Here is a 20,771-nt window from a genome sequence, read left to right on the forward strand (position 1 = left end):
GATATAGATCGGTTAGAGGCTTGGGCGGAGAGATGGCAGATGGAGTTTAATCCGGACAAATGTGAAGTAATGCATTTTGGAAGGTCCAATAAAGATAGGAAATATACAGTAAATGGCAGAATTCTTAAAAGTATTGATAGGCAGAGGGATCTGGGTGTATGGGTACACAGGTCACTGAAAGTGGCAATGCAGGTGGAGAAGGTAGTCAAGAAGGCATACAGCATGCTTGCCTTCATCGGCCGGGGTATTGAGTTTAAAAATTGGCAAGTCATGTTACAGCTTAATAGAACCTTAGTTAGCCTCACTTGGAATATAGTATTCAATTCTGGTCGCCACATTACCAGAAGGATGTGGAGGCTTTGGCGAGGGTACAGAAGATTTACCAGGTTGTTGCCTATCATGGAGGGCATCAGCTAGGAGGAGAGGTTGGAGAGACTTGGTTTGTTCTCACTGGAACGACGGAGGTTGAGGGGCAAGCTGATAGAAGTCTACAAGATTATGAGGGGCATGGACAGAGTGGATAGTCAGACTCTTTTTCCCAGGGTGGATGAGTCAATTACTAGGGGGCATAGATTTAAGGTGCGAGGGGCAAGGTTTAAAGGAGATGTACAAGGCAAGTCTTTTTTACACAGAGGGTGGTGAGTGCCTGGAACTCACTGCCGGGAGAGATAGTGGAAGCAGATACGATGGTAAGTTTTAAGGGGTGCCTGGACAAATACATGAATAAGAACATAAGAACATAAGAAATAGGAGCAGGAGCAGCCATCTAGCCCCTCGAGCCTGCCCCGCCATTCAACAAGATCATGGCTGATCTGAAGTGAACCAGTTCCACTTACCCGCCTGCTCCCCATAACCCTTAATTCCCCGACCGATCAGAAATCCATCTATCCGTGCCTTAAACATATTCAACGAGGTAGCCTCCACCACTTCAGTGGGCAGAGAATTCCAGAGATTCACCACCCTCTGAGAGAAGAAGTTCCTCCTCAACTCTGTCCTAAATTGACCCCCCTTTATTTTGAGGCTGTGCCCTCTAGTTCTGGCTTCCTTTCTAAGTGGAAAGAATCTCTCCACTTCTACCCTATCCAGCCCCTTCATTATCTTATGTGCCTCTATAAGATCACCCCTCAGCCTACTAAACTCCAACGAGTACAAACCTAATCTGCTCAATCTCTCCTCATAATCGACACCCCTCATAGAAACATAGAAAAACTACAGCACAAACAGGCCCTTCGGCCCACAAGTTGTGCCGAACACATCCCTACCTTCCAGACCTACCTATAACCCACCATCCTATTACGCTCCATGTACTCATCCAGGAGTCTCTTAAAAGACCCTATTGAGTTTGCCTCCACCACCACTGACGGCAGCCGATTCCACTCACCCACCACCCTCTGTGTGAAAAACTTACCCCTAACATCTCCCCTGTACCTACCCTCCAGCACCTTAAACCTGTGTCCTCTCGTAGCAGACATTTCCACCCTGGGAAAAAGCCTCTGAGAGTCCACCTGATCTATGCCTCTCAACATCTTATACACCTCTATTAGGTCTCCTCTCATCCTTCGTCTCTCCAAGGAGAAAAGACCGAGCTCCCTCAGCCTATCCTCATAAGGCATGCCACTCAATCCAGGCAACATCCTTGTAAATCTCCTCTGCACCCTTTCAATATTTTCTACATCCTTCCTATAGTATCAACCTAGTGAACCTTCTCTGCACTCCCTCCAAGGCCAATATATCCTTTCGCAAGTAAGGGGACCAAAATTGCACACAGTATTCCAGCTGCGGCCTCACCAATGCCTTGTACAGATGCAGCAAGACTGCTCTGCTTTTATATTCTATCTCCCTCGCGATAAATGCCAACATCCCATTTGCCTTCTTGATCACCTGTTGTACTTGCAGACTGAGTTTTTGCGACTCATGCACAAGGACCCCCAGGTCCCTTTGCACAGTAGCATGTTGTAATTTTTTTCCATTTAAATAATAATCCAATTTGCTATTATTTCTTCCAAAGTGAATAACCTCGCATTTGCCAACATTATACTCCATCTGCCAGATCCTCGCCCACTCACTCATCCTATTCAAATCTCTCTGCAGACCTTCCGCTTCCTCCACGCAATTCACTTTCCCACTTATCTTCGTGTTGTCAGCAAACTTTGTTACCCTCCACTCAGTCCCCTCCTCCAGATTATCTACGTAGATAGTAAACAGTTGAGGCCCCAGCACCGATCCCTGCGGCACGCCACTAGTCACCATCTGCCAACCAGAAAAGCACCCATTTATTCCAACTCTCTGCTTCCTGTCGGATAGCCAATCCTCAATCCACGCGAACACCTACCCCCAACTCCGTGTGCCCCAATCTTCTGCAGCAACCTTTTGTGAGGCACCTTATCGAATGTCTTTTGGAAATCTAAAAACACATCTACCGGTTCCCCTCCGTCAACCGCACTAGTCACATCTTCATAAAAATCCAGTAGGTTCGTCAAACACGACTTTCCTCTCATGAATCCATGCTGCGTCTGCTTGATCGAACCATTCTTATCCAGATGGTCTGCTATTTCTTCTTTAATGATGGATTCCAGCATTTTTCCAACTACAGACGTTAAGCTAACCGGCCTGTAGTTACCCGTCTTTTGTCTACTTTTTTAAACAGCGCGTAACAGTAGCCGTTTTCCAATCAGCTGGCACTACCCCAGAGTCCACTGAATTTTGATAAATAACCACTAACGCGTCTGCTATTACCTCTGACATTTCTTTCAGTACCCTGGGATGCATTCCATCCGGGCCCGGGGATTTGTCCACCTTCAGTCCCGTTAGTCTACCAAGCACTGCCTCTCTAGTAAGAATAATTGTATTGAGTACCTCTCCTCCTACCAACCCTCTATCGTTAATATTCGGTAAACTATTTGTGTCTTCCACCGTGAAGACCGACACAAAAAACCTATTTAAAGTCTCAGTCATTTCCTCGTTTTCCACTATTTATTCCCCCTCTTGTCCTCCAAGGGTCCAACATTCACTCGAGCCACTCTATTCCTTTTTATATATTTGTAAAAACTTTTACTATTATTTTTTATGTTTTGAGCTTGTTTAGTTTCATAATCTATCTTTCCTTTCTTTATCGCTTTCTTAGTCATTCTTTGTTGTTTTTTAAAGCTTTCCCAATCTTCTAAGTCTGCACTATTTTTGGCCACTCTGTACGCATCGGTTTTTAATTTAATACTCTCCTTTATTTCCTTCGTTATCCACGGCTGGCTATCCCTTTTCTTACAGTCCTTCTTTATCACCGGAATATATTTTTGCTGAGTACTGAAAAACTCCTTAAAAATCCTCCATTGTTCCTCAGCTGTCCACTCTCCCAGTCCACCCTAGCCAATTCAGCCCTCATCCTATCGTACTCCCCTCTGTTCAAGCAGAGGACATTGGTTTGGGACCCTACTTTCTCCCCCTCCATCTGCACCAGAAATTCGACCATATTGTGATCACTCGACCCAAGAGGGTCCTTCACAAGAAGATAGGATGGGAATAGAGGGGTATGGTCCCTGGAAGGAGAAGGGGTTTTAGTTCAGACAGGTAGCATGGTTGGTGCAGGCTTGAAGGGCCGAAGGGCCTGTTTCTATGCTGTAATTTTTTTTCTTCTTTGACATGGAGGGAAGAGTGAGAGAGAGAGAGAGAGAGAGAGCGCGAGCCTGGACAGTTGCTGTCCCATTGAAAGAAAAGAAAAATATAAAATTGAAGAGAGCAGTAAAGAGAAAGCAGTGGAACCAGGGGCAGTGCGACAGAAGGGCAAGCAATTCATCAAAATTCTTTGACCTGTCATGGATTGTGGCAGTCTTCCGTCTTTTAAGATGCTTTGTGCTGAGATAGTCAACTCAGTGTGGAGCAGCACCTGGTCAATGGTAGAGCAGTCTCTACTGCATCCGCTCAGATGGAGACAGTGGGCCGAGAAGATGCACAGTTCACTGGCTTGTTTTCATTGGTGTGGAGATGCCGGCGTTGGACTACGTCATTGATGAAGACGAACATCTCGTCAAGGCCATCCCCACACCCCCACTTCTTGCCTTCAAACAACCGCACAACCTCAAACAGACCATTGTCCGCAGCAAACTCCCCGGCCTTCAGGAGAACAGTGACTACGACACCACACAACCCTGCCACAGCAACCTCTGCAACACGTGCCGGATCATCGACACAGATGCCATCATCTCACGTGAGAACACCATCCACCAGGTACGTGGTACATACTCTTGCAACTCGGCCAACGTTGTCTACCTGATACGCTGCAGGAAAGGATGTCCTGAGGCATGGTACATTGGGGAAACTATGCAGACTCTGCGACAATGGATGAATGAACACCGCTCGACAATCACCAGGCAAGACTGTTCTCTTCCTGCTGGGGAGCACTTCAGCAGTCACGGGCATTCGGCCTCTGATATTCGGGTAAGCATTCTCCAAGGCGGCCTTCGCGACACACGACAGCGCAGAGTCGCTGAGCAGAAACTGATAGCCAGGTTCCGCACACGAGGACGGCCTCAACCGGGATATTGGGTTCATGTCACACTATCTGTAATCCCCACAGCTTGCCTGGACTTGCAGAATTTCACTGACTGTCCTGTCTGGAGACAATACACATCTCTTTGACCTGTCTTGGTGCTCTCTCCACTCACATTGTTTGTACCTTTAAGACTTGATTAGCTGTAAGTATTCGCATTCCAACCATTATTCTGAAAATTGAGTTTGTGTCTTTATATGCCCTGTTTGTGAACAGAATTCCCACTCACCTGACGAAGGAGCAGCGCTCCGAAAGCTTGTGGCTTTTGCTACCAAATAAACCTGTTGGACTTTAACCTGGTGTTGTTAAACTTCTTACTTGTTTTCACTGGGCCCTCTTCTTGCTAGCTGAGCTTCTCGTTTCTGCACATCTTCTAATATCCTTCCAAATAGTCAGCTTCCAGAGGTCATAGAAACATAGAAAAGGCCATTCGGCCCTGCACCACCATTCAATATGATCATGGCTGATCATGCACTTTCAGTATTCCACTCCCGCTTTCTCTCCAAACCCTATGATCCCTTTAGTCACAAGGGCCACATCCAGATCCCTCTTGGACATATCCAACGAACTGGCCTCAACAGCTTTCTGTAGTAGAGAGTTCCACAGGTTCACAACTGAGTGAAGAAGTTCTTCCTCATCTCAGTTCTGAATGGCTTACCCCTTATTCTTAGACTGTGATCCCTAGTTCTGCACTTGCCCAACATCAGGAACATTCATCCCGCATCTAGCCTGTCCAGTCCCATCAGGATTTTATACGTTTCAATGAGATCCCCCCTCATTCTTCTCAATTCCAGTGAGTACAAGCCCAGTCAATCTAGTCTTTCTTCATATGTCAGTCCTGTCATTCCGGGAATCAGTCTGGTGAACCTTTGCTCAACTCCCTCAATGGCAAGAAAGTCCTTCCTCAGACTAGGAGACCAAAACTGCACACAATACTCAAGATTTGATCTCACCAAGGCCCTGTTAACTGCAACAAGACATCCTTACTCCTATACTCAAATCCTCTTGCTATGAAGGCCAACATGCCATTAGCTTTCCTCACCGTCTGCTGTACCTCCATACCAACCTTCAGCAACTGTTCCACCATGACACCCAGGTCACATTGCACTTCCCGTTTTCCTAAACTACCACCATTCAGATAATTTTCCTTCCTGTTTTTGCCACCAAAGTGAATAACGTTCCTCGTGGTCTCAGAATTTTTACAGTGCAGGAACTTATTCTGCCTATCGTGCTTGCACCAGCTCTCAGTACAGCACAGGAAACAGGCCCTTCGGCCTCTCCAAATGAGCCACACTCTGGCACCTGTTCGGGTACACTGAGGGAGAATTTAGCATGGCCAATCAACCTAACCAGCACGTCTTTCAGACTGTGGGAGGAAACCAGAGCACCGGAGGAAATCCACGCAGACATGGGGAGTGTGTGCAAACTCCACACAGACAGTGACCCAAGCCAGGAATCAAACCCAGGTCCCTGGCGCTGTGAGGCAGCAGTGCTAACCATTGTGTCACCATGCCACCCCATCAAATTTTCTGAGTTAGTGATCTTATGCTGCCAGGAGATGCTGAGGATATGTCTGAGACAGCGAAGTTGGAAACTTTTCAGTCTTTTCACCTGCCTAACGTATGTTGCCAGGATTGGGCTGCTCCCAATGCCTCGTGCCAGTGAGGCTAACAATAGGAAGTTAGTACAATTGAATGCTTGGCTAAAGGACTGGTCCAGGAGGGAGGGCTTCATTTTCCAAGATCAATGGGAAGTTTTCAGGAGAGGATGGCACCTGTACAAGAAGGACGGGTCACAACTAAGTTGGAAGGGCACGAATATCCTGGCTGGGAGTTTTGCTAGTGCAGTTCGGGGGGGTTTAAACTAGTATGGCAGGGGGGGTGGGGATCAAAATATTAGGTCTACAAGTGTAGAGGCTGGGGACGAGCTTGGGGCTGGGACAAGGCTGGCAAAGAAGAAGAGCACTCTGGGGGAGGATGACCTCACTGGGCCTGGAGGTCTGGAGTGCTTATACTTCAATGCAAGGAGCGTAGCAGGTAAGACAGACGAACTTAGGGCCTTAATGTTCACAAGGAATTTGGATGTGGTTGCGGTGACAGAGACTTGGTTGAAAGAGGGACAGGACTGGCAGCTGAATATTCCGGGGTACAAGTGTTTTAGACGAGACAGAGGAGGGGCCAAAAGAGGTGGGGGAGTAGCAGTATTCGTTGGAGAGCATATTACAGCGGTGCAGAGGGAGGACAATTCAAAGGGGTCGTGTAACGAGTCACTCTGGGTGGAGCTTAGAAACAGGAAGGGCGCAGTCACTATGTTGGGGGTATACTACAGGCCCCCCAACAGCCCAAGGGAAGTGGAAGAACGGATATGTCACGAGATACTGAATAGGTGCAGGAAAAATAGGGTTGTTGTAGTGAGAGACTTCAATTTCCCTGGTGTAGACTGGAAATCGCTGAGAACTGGGACTCTGAATGGGGAGGAATTTGTAAAATGTGTACAGGAGGGTTCTTTGGAACAATATGTAGATAGCCCAACTAGAGAGGGGGCTATACTGGACCTAGTACTGGGGAATGAGCCCGGTCAGGTCTTCAAAGTTTCGGTTGGGGAACATGTGGCAAATAGTGACCACAATTTTGTTAGCTTTAGGATAGTGATGGAAAAGGATGAGTGGTATCCCACGGGTAAGGTGTTGGATTGGGGGAAGGCTAACTTTAGTGGGATTAGGCAGAAATTGGCAGCTCTTGATTGGGAGAGGCTGTTTGAGGGTAAATCCACATCTGGCATGTGGGAGTCTTTTAAGGAACAGTTGTTAGGGCTACAGGACAGGCATGTGCTTGTAAAAAAGGATAGGAGGGGTAGGATTCGAGAACCGTGGATAACCAGGGAAATTGAGGGACTGGTCAAAAAGAAAAGAGAGGCGTAGGTTAGGTCCAGGTAGCTAAAAACGGAGGGAGCTCTGGAGGAGAACAAAGAAAGTAGGAAAGAACTCAAATGGGGAATTAGAAGGGCAAAAAGGGTTCACGAAATGTTCTTGGCAGACAGGATTAAGGAGAATCCCAAGGCATTTTATTCATACGTTAAGACCAAAAAGGTTGTCAGGGAAAAAAATCGGACCTCTCAGGGACAAAAGTGGGGAATTATGCTTGGAGCCCAAAGAAGTAGGGGAGATCCTAAATGAATACTTTGCGTCGATATTCACAATGGAGAGGGATGTGTTGACTGGGAGTGTCTCGGAGGGGAGTGTTGAACCGTTGGAGAAAATCTCCATTACAAGGGAGGAAGTGTTAGGTTTGTTAGAGAATATAAAGACTGTCAAATCCCCAGGGCCTGATGGAATCTATCCAAGGCTGCTCAGGGAGACGAGAGATGAAATCGCTGGGCCTCTGACGCAAATCTTTGTCTCGTCACTGGACACAGGTGAGGTCCCAGAGAATTGTAGGATAGCTAATGTGGTCCCGTTATTTAAGAAGGGTAGGAAGGATAACCCGGGTAATTATAGGCCGGTGAGCTTGTCGTCCGTGGTGGGGAAGTTGTTGGAGAAGATTCTTAGAGATAGGATGTATGCGCATTTAGAAAGGAATAAACTCATTAACGATAGTCAGCATGGTTTTGTGAGAGGGAGGTCATACCTCACTAACCTGGTGGAGTTTTTTGAAGAAGTGACTAGAATGGTTGACGAGGGAAGAGGCGTGGATGTCGTCTATATGGACTTTAGTAAAGCGTTTGACAAAGTCCCTCGTGGTAGGCTGGTGCAAAAGGTTGGATCTCATGGGATAAAGGGAGAGGTGGCTAGATGGGTGGAGAACTGGCTTGGTCACAGAAGACAGAGGGTGGTAGTGGAAGGGTCTTTTTCCGGCTGGAGGCCTGTGACTAGTGGTGTTCCGCAGTGCTCTGTATTGGGACCTCTGCTGTTTGTGATTTATGTAAACGATCTGGAAGAAGGTGTAACTAGGGTGATCAGTAAGTTTCTGCACGACACAAAATTGGCAGGACTGGAAGATAGTGAGGAGCATTGTCAGAGGCTACAGAAGGATATAGATAGGCTGGAAATTTGGGCAAAGAAATGGCAGATGGAGTTCAATCCTGATAAATGCGAAGGTAGGTTCTTTACGCAGAGAGTGGTTGGGGTGTGGAATGGACTGCCTGCAGTGATAGTGGAGTCAGACACTTTAGAAACATTTAAGCGGTTATTGGATAGGCACATGGAGCACACCAGGATGATAGGGAGTGAGATAGCTTGATCTTGGTTTCAGATAAAGCTCGGCACAACATCGTGGGCCGAAGGGCCTGTTCTGTGCTGTACTGTTCTATGTTCTATGTTCTATGATGCATTTTGGTAGAAATAATGTAGGGAGGAGCTATACGATAAATGGCAGAACCACAAAGGGTGTAGATACGCAGAGGGACCTGGGTGCGCAAGTCCACAGATCCTTGAAGGTGACGTCACAGGTGCAGAAGGTGGTGAAGGCGGCATATGGCATGCTTGCCTTTATAGGACGGGGCATAGAGTATAAAAGTTGGGGTCTGATGTTGCAGATGTAGAGAACGTTGGTTCAGCCGCATTTGGAATACTGCGTCCAGTTCTGGTCGCCACACTACCAGAAGGACGTGGAGGCTTTGGAGAGAGTACAGAGGAGGTTTACCAGGATGTTGCCTGATATGGAGGGGCTTAGTTATGAGGAGAGATTGGGTAAAGTGGGGTTGTTCTCCCTGGAAAGACGGAGGATGAGGGGAGACTTAATAGAGGTGTACAAAATTATGAAAGGCATAGATAGGGTGAATGGTGGGAAGCTTTTCCCCAGGTTGGTGGTGACGTTCACGAGGGATCATAGGTTCAAGGTGAAGGGGGGGAGGTTTAACACTGATATCAGAAGGACATATTTTACACAGAGGGTGGTGGGGGCCTGGAATGCGCTGCCAGGCAAGGTGGTGGAGGCGGACACACTGGGAACATTTAAGACTGAGCTAGAAAGCCACATGAACGGAGTGGGAATGGAGGGATACAAAAGAATGGTCTAGTTTGGACCAGGGAGCGGCACGGGCTTGGAGGGCCAAAGGGCCTGTTCCTGTGCTGTATTGTTCTTTGATATGAACACTGTAGAGGAATGCACCAAGGATGCTGGCATGGCAGATTCAGTTTGGTATTCTGTCAGGTTGCTGTTGTTCCATATTTTCTTACCCAACTTGGACTTAACATCTGCAGCTTTCGCAATGTGTATTGATATAAATGTCAAGTGATAGATTGCTGGTGAATGAAGGGCTTAAATATTGAGAAACCATCAACAAGCTCTAGTGTTACATTGTCAATGCTGATAGATCATAGCATGGCAACATCCTGGACCATGATATTTGTTTTCCTGATGCTGACAGTCAAACCAAACTCTGCAGACTCTGTCCATTTGCAAATGGACAGAATCCACCTATCAATTTTGTGGCAAATGGTTGTTTTACAGACTGGAGGATGGCAGGTAGTGGTATTCTCGATGGGTCAGTGTTAGGGCAACTGCTTTTATGGAGATATATATATATATATATATATAATATATATATATATATATATAAAATATATATATATATATTGTGTGCCCCCCTTGATCCCAGTATAATCAGCTAATAGGAACAGCTTTCCTTTGCCGACTTTATCCAACCCTGTCATAATCTCGTACACCTCTGTCAACAACTCAATTTCACCAATCTATTTGCATAGCTGAAGTCTATCATCCTTGGAACTACTCTTCTAAATCTCCTCTGCATCCTTTCAAGGAGTTTCACAACCTTCCTAAAGTGTGGTGACCAGAATTGGATGCAATACTTTAGCTGTGGCCTAACAAGAGTTTTATAAAAGTTCAACATGACTTCCCTACTTTTATGCTCAGAACCTTTATGTTTTGCTAACTACTCCCTCAATACGTCCTGCCATCTTTCAAGATCGATGCAGATGAGCCTCCAGTACCCTCTGTTCCAGAAGACTCTTTAGAACTGTGCCATAAGGTCTATTTTGCCACTCTCCATTCTTCTGCCAAAATGCATGACCTAACACCTCTCTATTAAATTCCACCTGTCACTTGTCTGCCATTCTCCTAGGCTATGTCCTGTTGTAGTCAATTAGCATCAACTTTACTCATTTTCTGCCACATCTCCAATTTTTGTTACGTGGATTAAATTTGAAATTTTTGTTATATTTCTATGCTTGGATTTCACAATAACTTTTGTGTTTTGTAGAATGTTACCATCACAAAATGACTAAAAGATTCAGGAACATATGTCCACACTTTACTAAAAAGAACAGAAATCAATTGTAAATCATTTCCAGGTTGAGAAAATAGGGTCTTGGGGAGAGAAAAGAAAAAATGAATGAAAATCACTCTTGACCAATATATTTTCATTACTCACATAGGAACTGCAACTAGTTTCATCTTTTCCTTGAGACGATGTGGACATGGCATCATCTGACTCATCTTTTGAGTTTGGAGCTCTTCGCTTCTCTCTGTGTGCTCTCTGAGTACCTCTGCGAGGACCTGTGGAATGTTCAGTCAGATTTCCTTGCAGCCCATCTGTCAGCAGCATCAACAGACAATATTAGACGGTTTACTTTGTTTTTAAATTTGCACCTTAAATGGGTATTTATCAAAATTGTGGATATTTATCAAAATTTGCTGGATTCTGTGGTGCCGGCGGATTGGAAAACGGCTAATGTTACGCTGCTGTTTAAAAAAAGAAATAGACAAAAGGCGGGTAACTACAGGCCGGTTAGCTTAACGTCTGTAGTTGGGAAAATGCTGGAATCCATCATGAAAGAAGAAATAGCAGGCCATCTGGATAAGAATGGTTCGATTAAGCAGACGCAGCATGGATTCATGAGGGGACAGTCGTGCTTGACGAACTTGTTGGATTTTTATGAAGATGTAACTAGTGCGCTTGACGGAAGGGAACCGGTGGATGCGGTGTTTTTGGATTTCCAAAAGGCGTTTGATAAGGTGCCTCACAAAAGGTTGCTGAAGAAGATTGGGTCACACGGAGTTGGGGGTAGGGTGTGAGAACATAGAACATTACAGCGCAGTACAGGCCCTTTGGCCCTCGATGCTGCGCCGACCAGTGGAACCAATCTAAAGCCCCTCTAATCTACACTATTCCAATATCATCCATATGTTTATCCAATAACCATTTGAATGTTCTTAATGTTGACGAGTCCACTACTGCTGCAGGCAGGGCATTCCACGCCCTTACTATTCACTGAGTAAAGAACCTACCTCGAACATCTGTCCTATATCTATCACCCCTCAATTTAAAGCTATGTCCCCGCGTGCTAGTCAACACCATCCGAGGAAATAGGCTCTCACTATCCACCCTATCTAATCCTCTGATCATCTTGTATGCCTCTATTAAGTCACCTCTTAACCACCTTCTCTCTAACGAAAACAACCTCAAGCCCCTCAGCCTTTCCTCATACGATTTTCCCACCATACCAGGCAACATCCTGGTAAATCTCCTCTGCACCCTTTCCAACACTTCCACATCTTTCCTATAACACGGCGACCAGAACTGTACGCAATACTCCAAATGTGGCCGCACCAGAGATTTGTACAGTTGCAGCATGACCGCCTGGCTCCGAAACTCAATCCCTCTACCAATAAAAGCTAACACACCGTACGCCTTCTTAACAACCCTATCAACCTGGGTGCCAACTTTCAGGGATCTATGCACATGGACATCCAGATCCCTCTGTTCATCCGCACTACCAAGTATCTTTCCATTAGCCCAGTACTCTGTATTCCTGTTACTCCTTCCAAAGTGAATCACCTCACACTTTTCCACATTAAACTCCATTTGCCACCTCTCAGCCCAGCTCTGCAGCTTATCTATGTCCCTCTGTAGCCTGCCACTTCCCTCTGCACTGTCTACAACTGCACCGACTTTGGTGTCATCCGCAAATTTACTCATCCATCCTTCCACGCCCTCATCCAGGTCATTAATAAAAATGACAAACAGCAGTAGCCCCAAAACAGATCCTTGCGGTAACTGAACTCCAGGATGAATATTTCCCATCAACCACCACCCTCTGTTTTCTTACAGCTAGCCAATTCCTGATCCAAACCATTAAATCACCCTCAATCCCATGTGTCCGTATTTTCTGCAAAAGCTTACCATGGGGAACCTTATCAAACGCTTTACTGAAATCCACATACACCACATCAACCGCTTTACCCTCATCCACCTCTTTGGTCACCTTCTCAAAGAACTCAATAAGGTTTGTGAGGCACGACCTCCTCTTCACAAAACCGTGCTGACTATCCCTAATCAAATTATTCCTTTCCAGATGATTATAAATCCTATCTCTTATAATCCTTTCCGATACTTTGCCCACAACAGAAGTAAACAACAATAGATCCCTGAAAGTTGGGAATCAAGTAGATAAGGTTGTTAAGAAGGCATATGGTGTCTTGGCGTTTATTGGTAGGGGGATTGAATTTAGGAGTCGTAGCGTTATGTTGCAACTGTACACAACTCTGGTGCGGCCGCACTTGGAGTACTGTGTGCAGTTCTGGTCCCCACATTACAGGAAGGATGTGGAGGCTTTGGAGAGGGTGCAGAGGAGGTTTACCAGGATGTTGCCTGGTATGGAGGGGAGATCCTATGAGGAGAGGCTGAGGGATTTGGGATTGTTTTCGCTGGAAAGGCGGCGGCTAAGAGGGGATCTTATTGAAACATATAAGATGATTAGAGGTTTAGATAGGGTGGATAGTGATAGCCTTTTTCCTCTGATGGAGAAATCCAGCACGAGGGGGCATGGCTTTAAATTGAGGGGGGGTAGTTATAGAACCGATGTCAGGGGTAGGTTCTTTACCCAGAGGGTGGTGAGGGATTGGAATGCCCTGCCAGCATCAGTAGTAAATGCGCCTAGTTTGGGGGCGTTTAAGAGATCCGTAGATAGGTTCATGGACGAAAAGAAATTGGTTTAGGTTGGAGGGTCACAGTTTTTTTTTTAACTGGTCGGTGCAACATCGTGGGCCGAAGGGCCTGTTCTGCGCTGTAATGTTCTATGTTCTATGTTCTATGTAAAGCTCACCGGTCTATAATTACCAGGGTTGTCCCTACTCCCCTTCTTGAACAAGGGGACAACATTTGCTATCCTCCAGTCTTCTGGCACTGATCCTGTAGACAATGACAACCCAAAGATCAAAGCCAAAGGCTCTGCAATCTCCTCTCTAGCCTCCCAGAGAATCCTAGGATAAATCCCATCTGGCCCAGGGGACTTATCTATTTTTACCCTTTCCAGAATTGCTAACACCTCCTCCTTATGAACATCAATCCCATCCAGTCCAACAGTACTCCCCTCGACAACACTGTCCCTCTCCAGTGTGAATACAGACGTAAAATATTCATTTAGTGCCTCTCCTATCTCTTCAGACTCCACGCACAACTTCCCACTACTGTCCTTGACTGGCCCTAATCTTAGAAACATAGAAAAACTACAGCACAAACAGGCCCTTCGGCCCACAAGTTGTGCCGAACACATCCCTACCTTCTAGACCTACCGATAACCCTCCATCCTATTAAGCTCCATGTACTCATCCAGGAGTCTCTTAAAAGACCCTATTGAGTTCGCCTCCACCACCACTGACGGCAGCCGATTCCACTCGCCCACCACCCTGTGTGAAAAACTTACCCCTAACATCTCCCCTGCACCTACCTCCCAGCACCTTAAACCTGTGTCCTCTCGTAGCAGACATTTCCACCCTGGGATAAAGCCTCTGAGAGTCCACCTGATCTATGCCTCTCAACATCTTATACACCTCTATTAGGTCTCCTCTCATCCTTCGTCTCTCCAAGAAGAAAAGACCGAGCTCCCTCAGCCTATCCTCATAAGGCATGCCACTCAATCCAGGCAACATCCTTGTAAATCTCCTCTGCACCCTTTCAATCTTACCCGAGTCATTCTTTTACTCCTGACATACCTATAGAAAGCTTTAGGGTTTTCCTTGATCCTACCTGCCAAAGACTTCTCATGTCCCCTCCTGGCTCTTCTTAACTCTTTCTTAGGTCCTTCCTGGCTAACTTGTAACTCTCAAGCGCCCTAACTGAGCCTTCACGTCTCATCTTTACATAAGTCTCCTTCTTCCTCTTCACAAGAGATTCGACGTCTTTTGTAAACCACGGTTCCCTCGCTTGACTACTTCCTCCCTGCCTGACAGGTACATACTTATCAAGGACACGCAGTAGCTGTTCCTTGAACAAGCTCCAAATTTCAATTGTGCCCATTCCTTACAGTTTCCTTCCCCAAATCTCGCAACCTAAATCTCGCCTAATTACATTATAATTTCCTTTCCCCAGCTATAACTCTTGCCCTTCGGTATATACCTATCCCTTTCCATCACTAAAGTAAACATAACCGAATTGTGGTCACTATCACCAAAGTGCTCACCTACCTCCAAATCTAACACCTGGTCTGGTTCATTACCCAGTACCAAATCCAATGTGGCCTTGCCTCTTGTTGGCCTATCTACATACTGTGTCAGGAAACCCTCCTGCACACATTGGACAAAAACTGACCCATCTAAAGTACTCGAACTATAGCTTTTCCAGTCAATATTTGTAAAGATAAAGTCCCCCATAACAACTACCCTGTTACTTTCGCTCCTATCCAGAATCATCTTTGCAATCCTTTCCTCTACATCTCTGGAACTTTTCGGAGTCCGATAGAAAACTCCTTAATCACCTGCAAACTAATTCCTTGTGATTCTTGCACAGGGACACCCAAGTCCCTCTGCACAGCAGCATGCTGCAATTTTTAAAATAATAGTCCTGCTGTTATTCCTACTAAAATGGATGACCTCACATTTACCAACATGATCTCACATTTACCAACAGAGTCATAGAGGTTTACAGCATGGAAACAGGCCCTTTGGCCCAACTTGTCCATGCCACCCTTCTTTTTTAAACCCCTCAGTTAATCCCAATTGCCCGCATTTGGCCCATATCCCTCTGTACACATCTTACCCATGTAACTGTCTAAATGCTTTATAGAAGACAAAATTGTACCCACCTCTACTACTACCTCTGGCAGTTTGTTTCGAACACTGTGAAAAAATTGCCTCTCTGGACACTTTTGTATCTCTCCAATCTCACCTTAAACCTATGCGCCCTAGTTTTAGACTCCCCTACCTTTGCAAAAGATATTGACTATCTCGCTGATCTATGTCCCTCATTATTTTATAGACCTCTCTAAGATCACCCCTCAGCCTCCTACGCTCCAGGGAAAAAAGTCCCAGTCTATCCAGCCCCTCCTTATAACTCAAACCATCAAGTCCCGGTCGCATCCTAGTAAATCTCTTCTGCACTTTCTAGTTTAATAATATCCTTTCTATAATAGGTGACCAGAACTGTACTCAGTGTTCCAAGTGTGGCCGTACCAATGTCTTGTACAACTTCAACAAGACATCCCAACTCCTGTATTTGATGTTGTGACCAATGAAACCAAGCATGCCGAATGCCTTCTTCACCACTCTGTCCACCTGTGACTCCACTTTCAAGGAGCTATGAACATGTACCCCTAGATCTCTCTGTTCTGTAATTCTCCCCAATGCCCTACCATTAACCTAGTAAGTCCTGCCCTGGTTCAATCTACCAAAATGCATCACCTCGCATTTATCTAAATTAAACTCCATCTGCCATTCGTCAGCCCAATTGATCAAGATCCTGTTACAATCCGAGATAACTTTCTTCACTGACCACTATGCCACCAATCTGCAAACTTACTAACCTTGCCTTCTATATTCTCATCCAAATCATTAATATAAATGAGAAATAACAGTGGACCCAGCACTGATCCCTGAGACACACCGCTGGTCACAGGCCTCCAGTTTGAAAAACAACCCTCTACAACCACCCTCTGTCTTCTGTCATCAAGCCAATTTTGGATCCATTTAGCTCCCTCACCCTGGATCCCGAGAGATTTAACCTTATGCAACAACCTACCATGCGGTATCTTGTCAAAGGTCTTGCTAAAGTCCATGTAGACAACATCAACTGCACTGCCCTCATCTACCTTCTTGGTTACTCCTTCAAAAAATTCAGCCAAATTTGAGAGACATGATTTTCCACTCACAAACCAAAGCTAACTGTCCCTAATCAGTCCTTGCGTTTCTAAATGTCTGTAGATCCTGTCTCTCAAAATACCTTCCAACAACTTACCAACCACAGATGTGAGGCTCACTGGCTTGTCGTTCCCAGGCTTTTCCCTGCAGCCCTTTTTGAACAAAGGTACAACATTTGCCACCCTCCAATCTTCATTCATCTCACCTGTGACTATCGATGATTCAAACATCTGTGCCAGGGGACCCACAATTTCCTCCCCAGCCTCCCACAATGTCCTAGGATACACTTCATCGGGTCCCGGGGATTTAGCTACCTTAATGCGCTTTAAGACTTCCAGCACCTCCTTCTCTGTAATATGTACACTCCTCAAGACATCACTATTTATTTCCCCAAGTTCCCTAACGTCCATGCTTTTCTCAACAGTAAATACTGATGAGAAATATTCATTTAGGATCTCACCCATTTCTTGTGGATCCGCACACAGATGACCTTGTTGATCCTTAAGAGGCCTTACTCTCTCCCTAGTTATTCTTTTACCCTTTATGAATTTGTAGAAACTCTTTGGATTCTCCTTTGCCTCATCTGCCCAAACAATCTCGTGTCCCCTTTTTGCCCTCCTGATTTCTCTCAACTCTACTCCTACACCCCCTATACTCTTCAAGGGATTCACTTGATCCCAACTGCCTATGCATGTCATGTGCTTCCTCCTTCTTCTTGACCAGGGCCTCAATATCCCGAGTCATCCAGCGTTCCATACTTCTGCCAGCCTTGCCCTTCACACTAAGAGGAATGTGCTTACCCTGAACCCTGGTTAACACACTTTTGAAAGCCTCCCACTTACCAGACATCCCATTGCCTTCCCACAGACTCCCCCAATTAACTTTTGAAAGTTCCTGCCTGATACCATCAAAATTGTCCTTGCCCCAATTTAGAATTTTAACTTTTGGGCCAGACCTATCATTTTCCATAGCCATCTTACAACTAATAGAATTATGGTCACTGGTTCCAAATGCATGGGGTTATTGGGATAGGGGTCGGTTCAGACTCGATGGGCCGAATGGCCTTCTTCTGCACTGTAGGATTCTATGAAAAAAGTCGAGTTCAAGTCAACTGGCTAGCTGCAGCCACATGGCAAATTCATGTGATGGTGGATAGTCCCAAAAGCTACAGAACTTTTGTGCGGCACCTTGTTGAATGCCTACTGGAAATCCAGATAAACCACATCCACTGGTTCCCCATTGTCCACCGCGCTCAAGACCTGTTCAGCAACAGGTACCATTCTGGTTTACATGATACAGTCTTGCATGGTGTGAAAATAAGACGCACTAATGCTGGAAATGATTTAAAGTTGAAAGCAGGAGACGGAAAGTTTAAGAGCAGACCAAATGTAGAAACCAAGAACAGTGTGGAGAGCATGGAAAGAATACAATCATTTAGGCACAGGAGACCATTTGGCCTATCGTGTCTGCACTCCCTCTCCAAACGAGCATTATGGCCTTGTGCTATTTTCCGGTTCCCCTGATTATAGGTGATGTTCAAATAATCATCTGATGCCCTCTTGAATGCCTCAATTGAACCTGCCTCCACCACACTTGTAGGCAGTGTATTTCAGAACTGAACCACTCGCGTGAAAATCTCACATCACATTTGCTTCTTTTGCAAACCACCTTAAATCTGTGCCTTCTCCTTCTTGATCCTTTTACCAGGACAAACAGTTTCTCCCTATCAACTCTGTCTAGTCCTCTCACTGAGGACATTACGAGCGTGGTGGACAATGGGTAACCGGTGGATGTGGATTTATCTGGATTTCCAGAAGGCATTCAACAAGATGCTGCACAAAAGGCTGCTGCATAAGATAAAGGTGGTAAGAAGTTTAACAACACCAGGTTAAAGTCCAACAGGTTTATTTGGTAGCAAAAGCCACACAAGCTTTCGGAGCTCTAAGCCCCTTCTTCAGGTGAGTGGGAATTCTGTTCACAAACAGAGCTTATAAAGACACAGACTCAATTTACATGAATAATGGTTGGAATGCGAATACTTACAACTAATCAAGTCTTTAAGAAACGAAACAATGTGAGTGGAGATATTGGGATATTGGGTTCATGTCACACTATTTGTAACTCCCACAGTTGCGTGGACCTGCAGAGTTTCACTGGCTGTCTTGTCTGGAGACAATACACATCTTTTTAGCCTGTCTTGATGCTCTCTCCACTCACATTGTTTTGTTTCTTAAAGACTTGATTAGTTGTAAGTATTCGCATTCCAACCATTATTCATGTAAATTGAGTCTGTGTCTTTATAAGCTCTGTTTGTGAACAGAATTCCCACTCACCTGAAGAAGGGGCTTAGAGCTCCGAAAGCTTGTGTGGCTTTTGCTACCAAATAAACCTGTTGGACTTTAACCTGGTGTTGTTAAACTTCTTACTGTGTTTACCCCAGTCCAACGCCGGCATCTCCACATTAAGATAAAGGTGCACAGCGTTACGGGTAATGTATTAGCATGGATAGAGGATTGGTTAACTAACAGAAAGCAAAGAGTGGGGATAAATGGGTGTTTTTCTGGTTAACGATCAGTGACTAGTGATGTGTCTCAAGGATCAGTGTTGGGACCACAATTGCTTACAATTTACATCGATGATTTGGAGTTGAGGACCAAGTGTAGTGTGTCAAAATTTACAGATGACACTAAGATGAGTGGCAGAACAAAGTGTGCAGAGGACACTGAAAGTGTGCAAAGGGATTATAGTTTAAGGAAGTGGACAAGGGTCTGGCAGATTGAGTACAATGTTGGTGAGTGTGAGGACATCTATTTCAGTCGGAATAACAGCAAAATGGACAATTATTTAAGTGGTAAAAAAATTGCAGCATGCTGCTGTGCAGAGGGACCTGGGTGTCCTTGTGCATGAATCGCAAAAAGTTGGTTTGCAGGTATAGCAGGTAATTAAGAAGGCAAATGGAATTTTATCCTTCATTGCTCGAGGGATGGGGTTTAAAAACAGCGAGGTTATGTTGCAGCTGTATAAGGTGCTGTGAGGCCTCATCTGGAGTACTGTGTACAGTTTTGGTCTCCTTACTTGAGAAAAGATATACTGGCACTGGAGAGGGTACAGAGGAGATTCACTAAGTTGATTCCAGAATTGAGGGGGTTGGCTCATGAAGAGAGATTGAATAGACTGAGACTATATTCATTGGAATTTAGATGAGGGGGATCTTATCGAAGCATATAAAATTATGAAGGGAATAGATAAAAGCAGGAAGGTTGTTTCTACTGGCAGGTGAAACTCGAACTAGGGAGCATGGCCTCAAAATAAGGGGGAGCAGATTTAGGACTGAGTTGAGGAGGAACTTCTTCACACAAAGTGAATCTGTGGGATTCCCTGCCCAGTGAGGAGTTGAGGCTATCTCGTTGAATGTTTTTAAGACAAAGAAAGATCAATTTTTGAACAGTAAAGGAATTAAGGGTTATGGTGAGCGGGTGGATTAGTGGAGCTGAGTCCACGAAAAGATCAGCCATCATCTTATTGAATGGCGGAGCAGGCTCAAGGGCCAGATGGCCGACTCCTGCTCCTAGGTCTTATGTTATGTTCTAATGATTTTGAACATCTCAAACAAATCTCTTCATAGCCACCTTCGCTCCAAGGAGAACAGCCCTAACAAGTCCTGGAACCATTCTTAGAAACCTCTTTTGCACTCTCTCCAATGCATTCACAACCTTCCGAGTGTGGCGCCCACAGCTGTATACAATAATGTAGCTGAGTCTAAGAAAGAACAGTACAGCACAGGAACAGACCCTTCGGCCCACCACGTCTGTGCTGACAAAGATGCCCCTCTCATCTCATATTGTCTTGCCTCGACGTGGTCCATATCCCTCTATTCCCTGCCTATTCACGTATCTATGTTGTTGTTAAACAAAAGAACAAAGAGAGTGGTGGGAGTGTGGAATGAGCTGCCGGATAAAGTGGTAAATGCGGGGTCACATTTAACATTTAAGAAAAACTTGGACGGGTTCATGGATGAGAGGGGTGTGGAGGGATATGGTCCAAGTGCAGGTCAGTGGGACTAGGCAAAAAATGGTTCAGCACAGACAAGAAGGGCCAAAAGGCCTGTTTCTGAGCTGTAATTTTCTATGGTTCTA

General features: G+C 45.4%; 1 protein-coding gene across 9 annotated transcripts in view; it reads right to left on the minus strand.

Annotated features, from left to right (window-relative positions):
- Nucleotides 1–20,771, minus strand: part of phf6 (PHD finger protein 6) — a 139,733-nt gene that overhangs the window by 48,847 nt on the left and 70,115 nt on the right. For all 9 annotated transcript variants that reach the window (XM_078211987.1, XM_078211982.1, XM_078211984.1 and 6 more), the window contains one exon: nucleotides 10,934–11,094. In XM_078211987.1, coding sequence (XP_078068113.1) covers nucleotides 10,934–11,094 — 161 coding nt within the window. The remainder of the gene's footprint in view (nucleotides 1–10,933; nucleotides 11,095–20,771) is intronic.

Source organism: Mustelus asterias, chromosome 4 (genome assembly GCF_964213995.1).
Source record: "Mustelus asterias chromosome 4, sMusAst1.hap1.1, whole genome shotgun sequence".
Classification (NCBI taxonomy): Eukaryota; Metazoa; Chordata; class Chondrichthyes; order Carcharhiniformes; family Triakidae; genus Mustelus; species Mustelus asterias.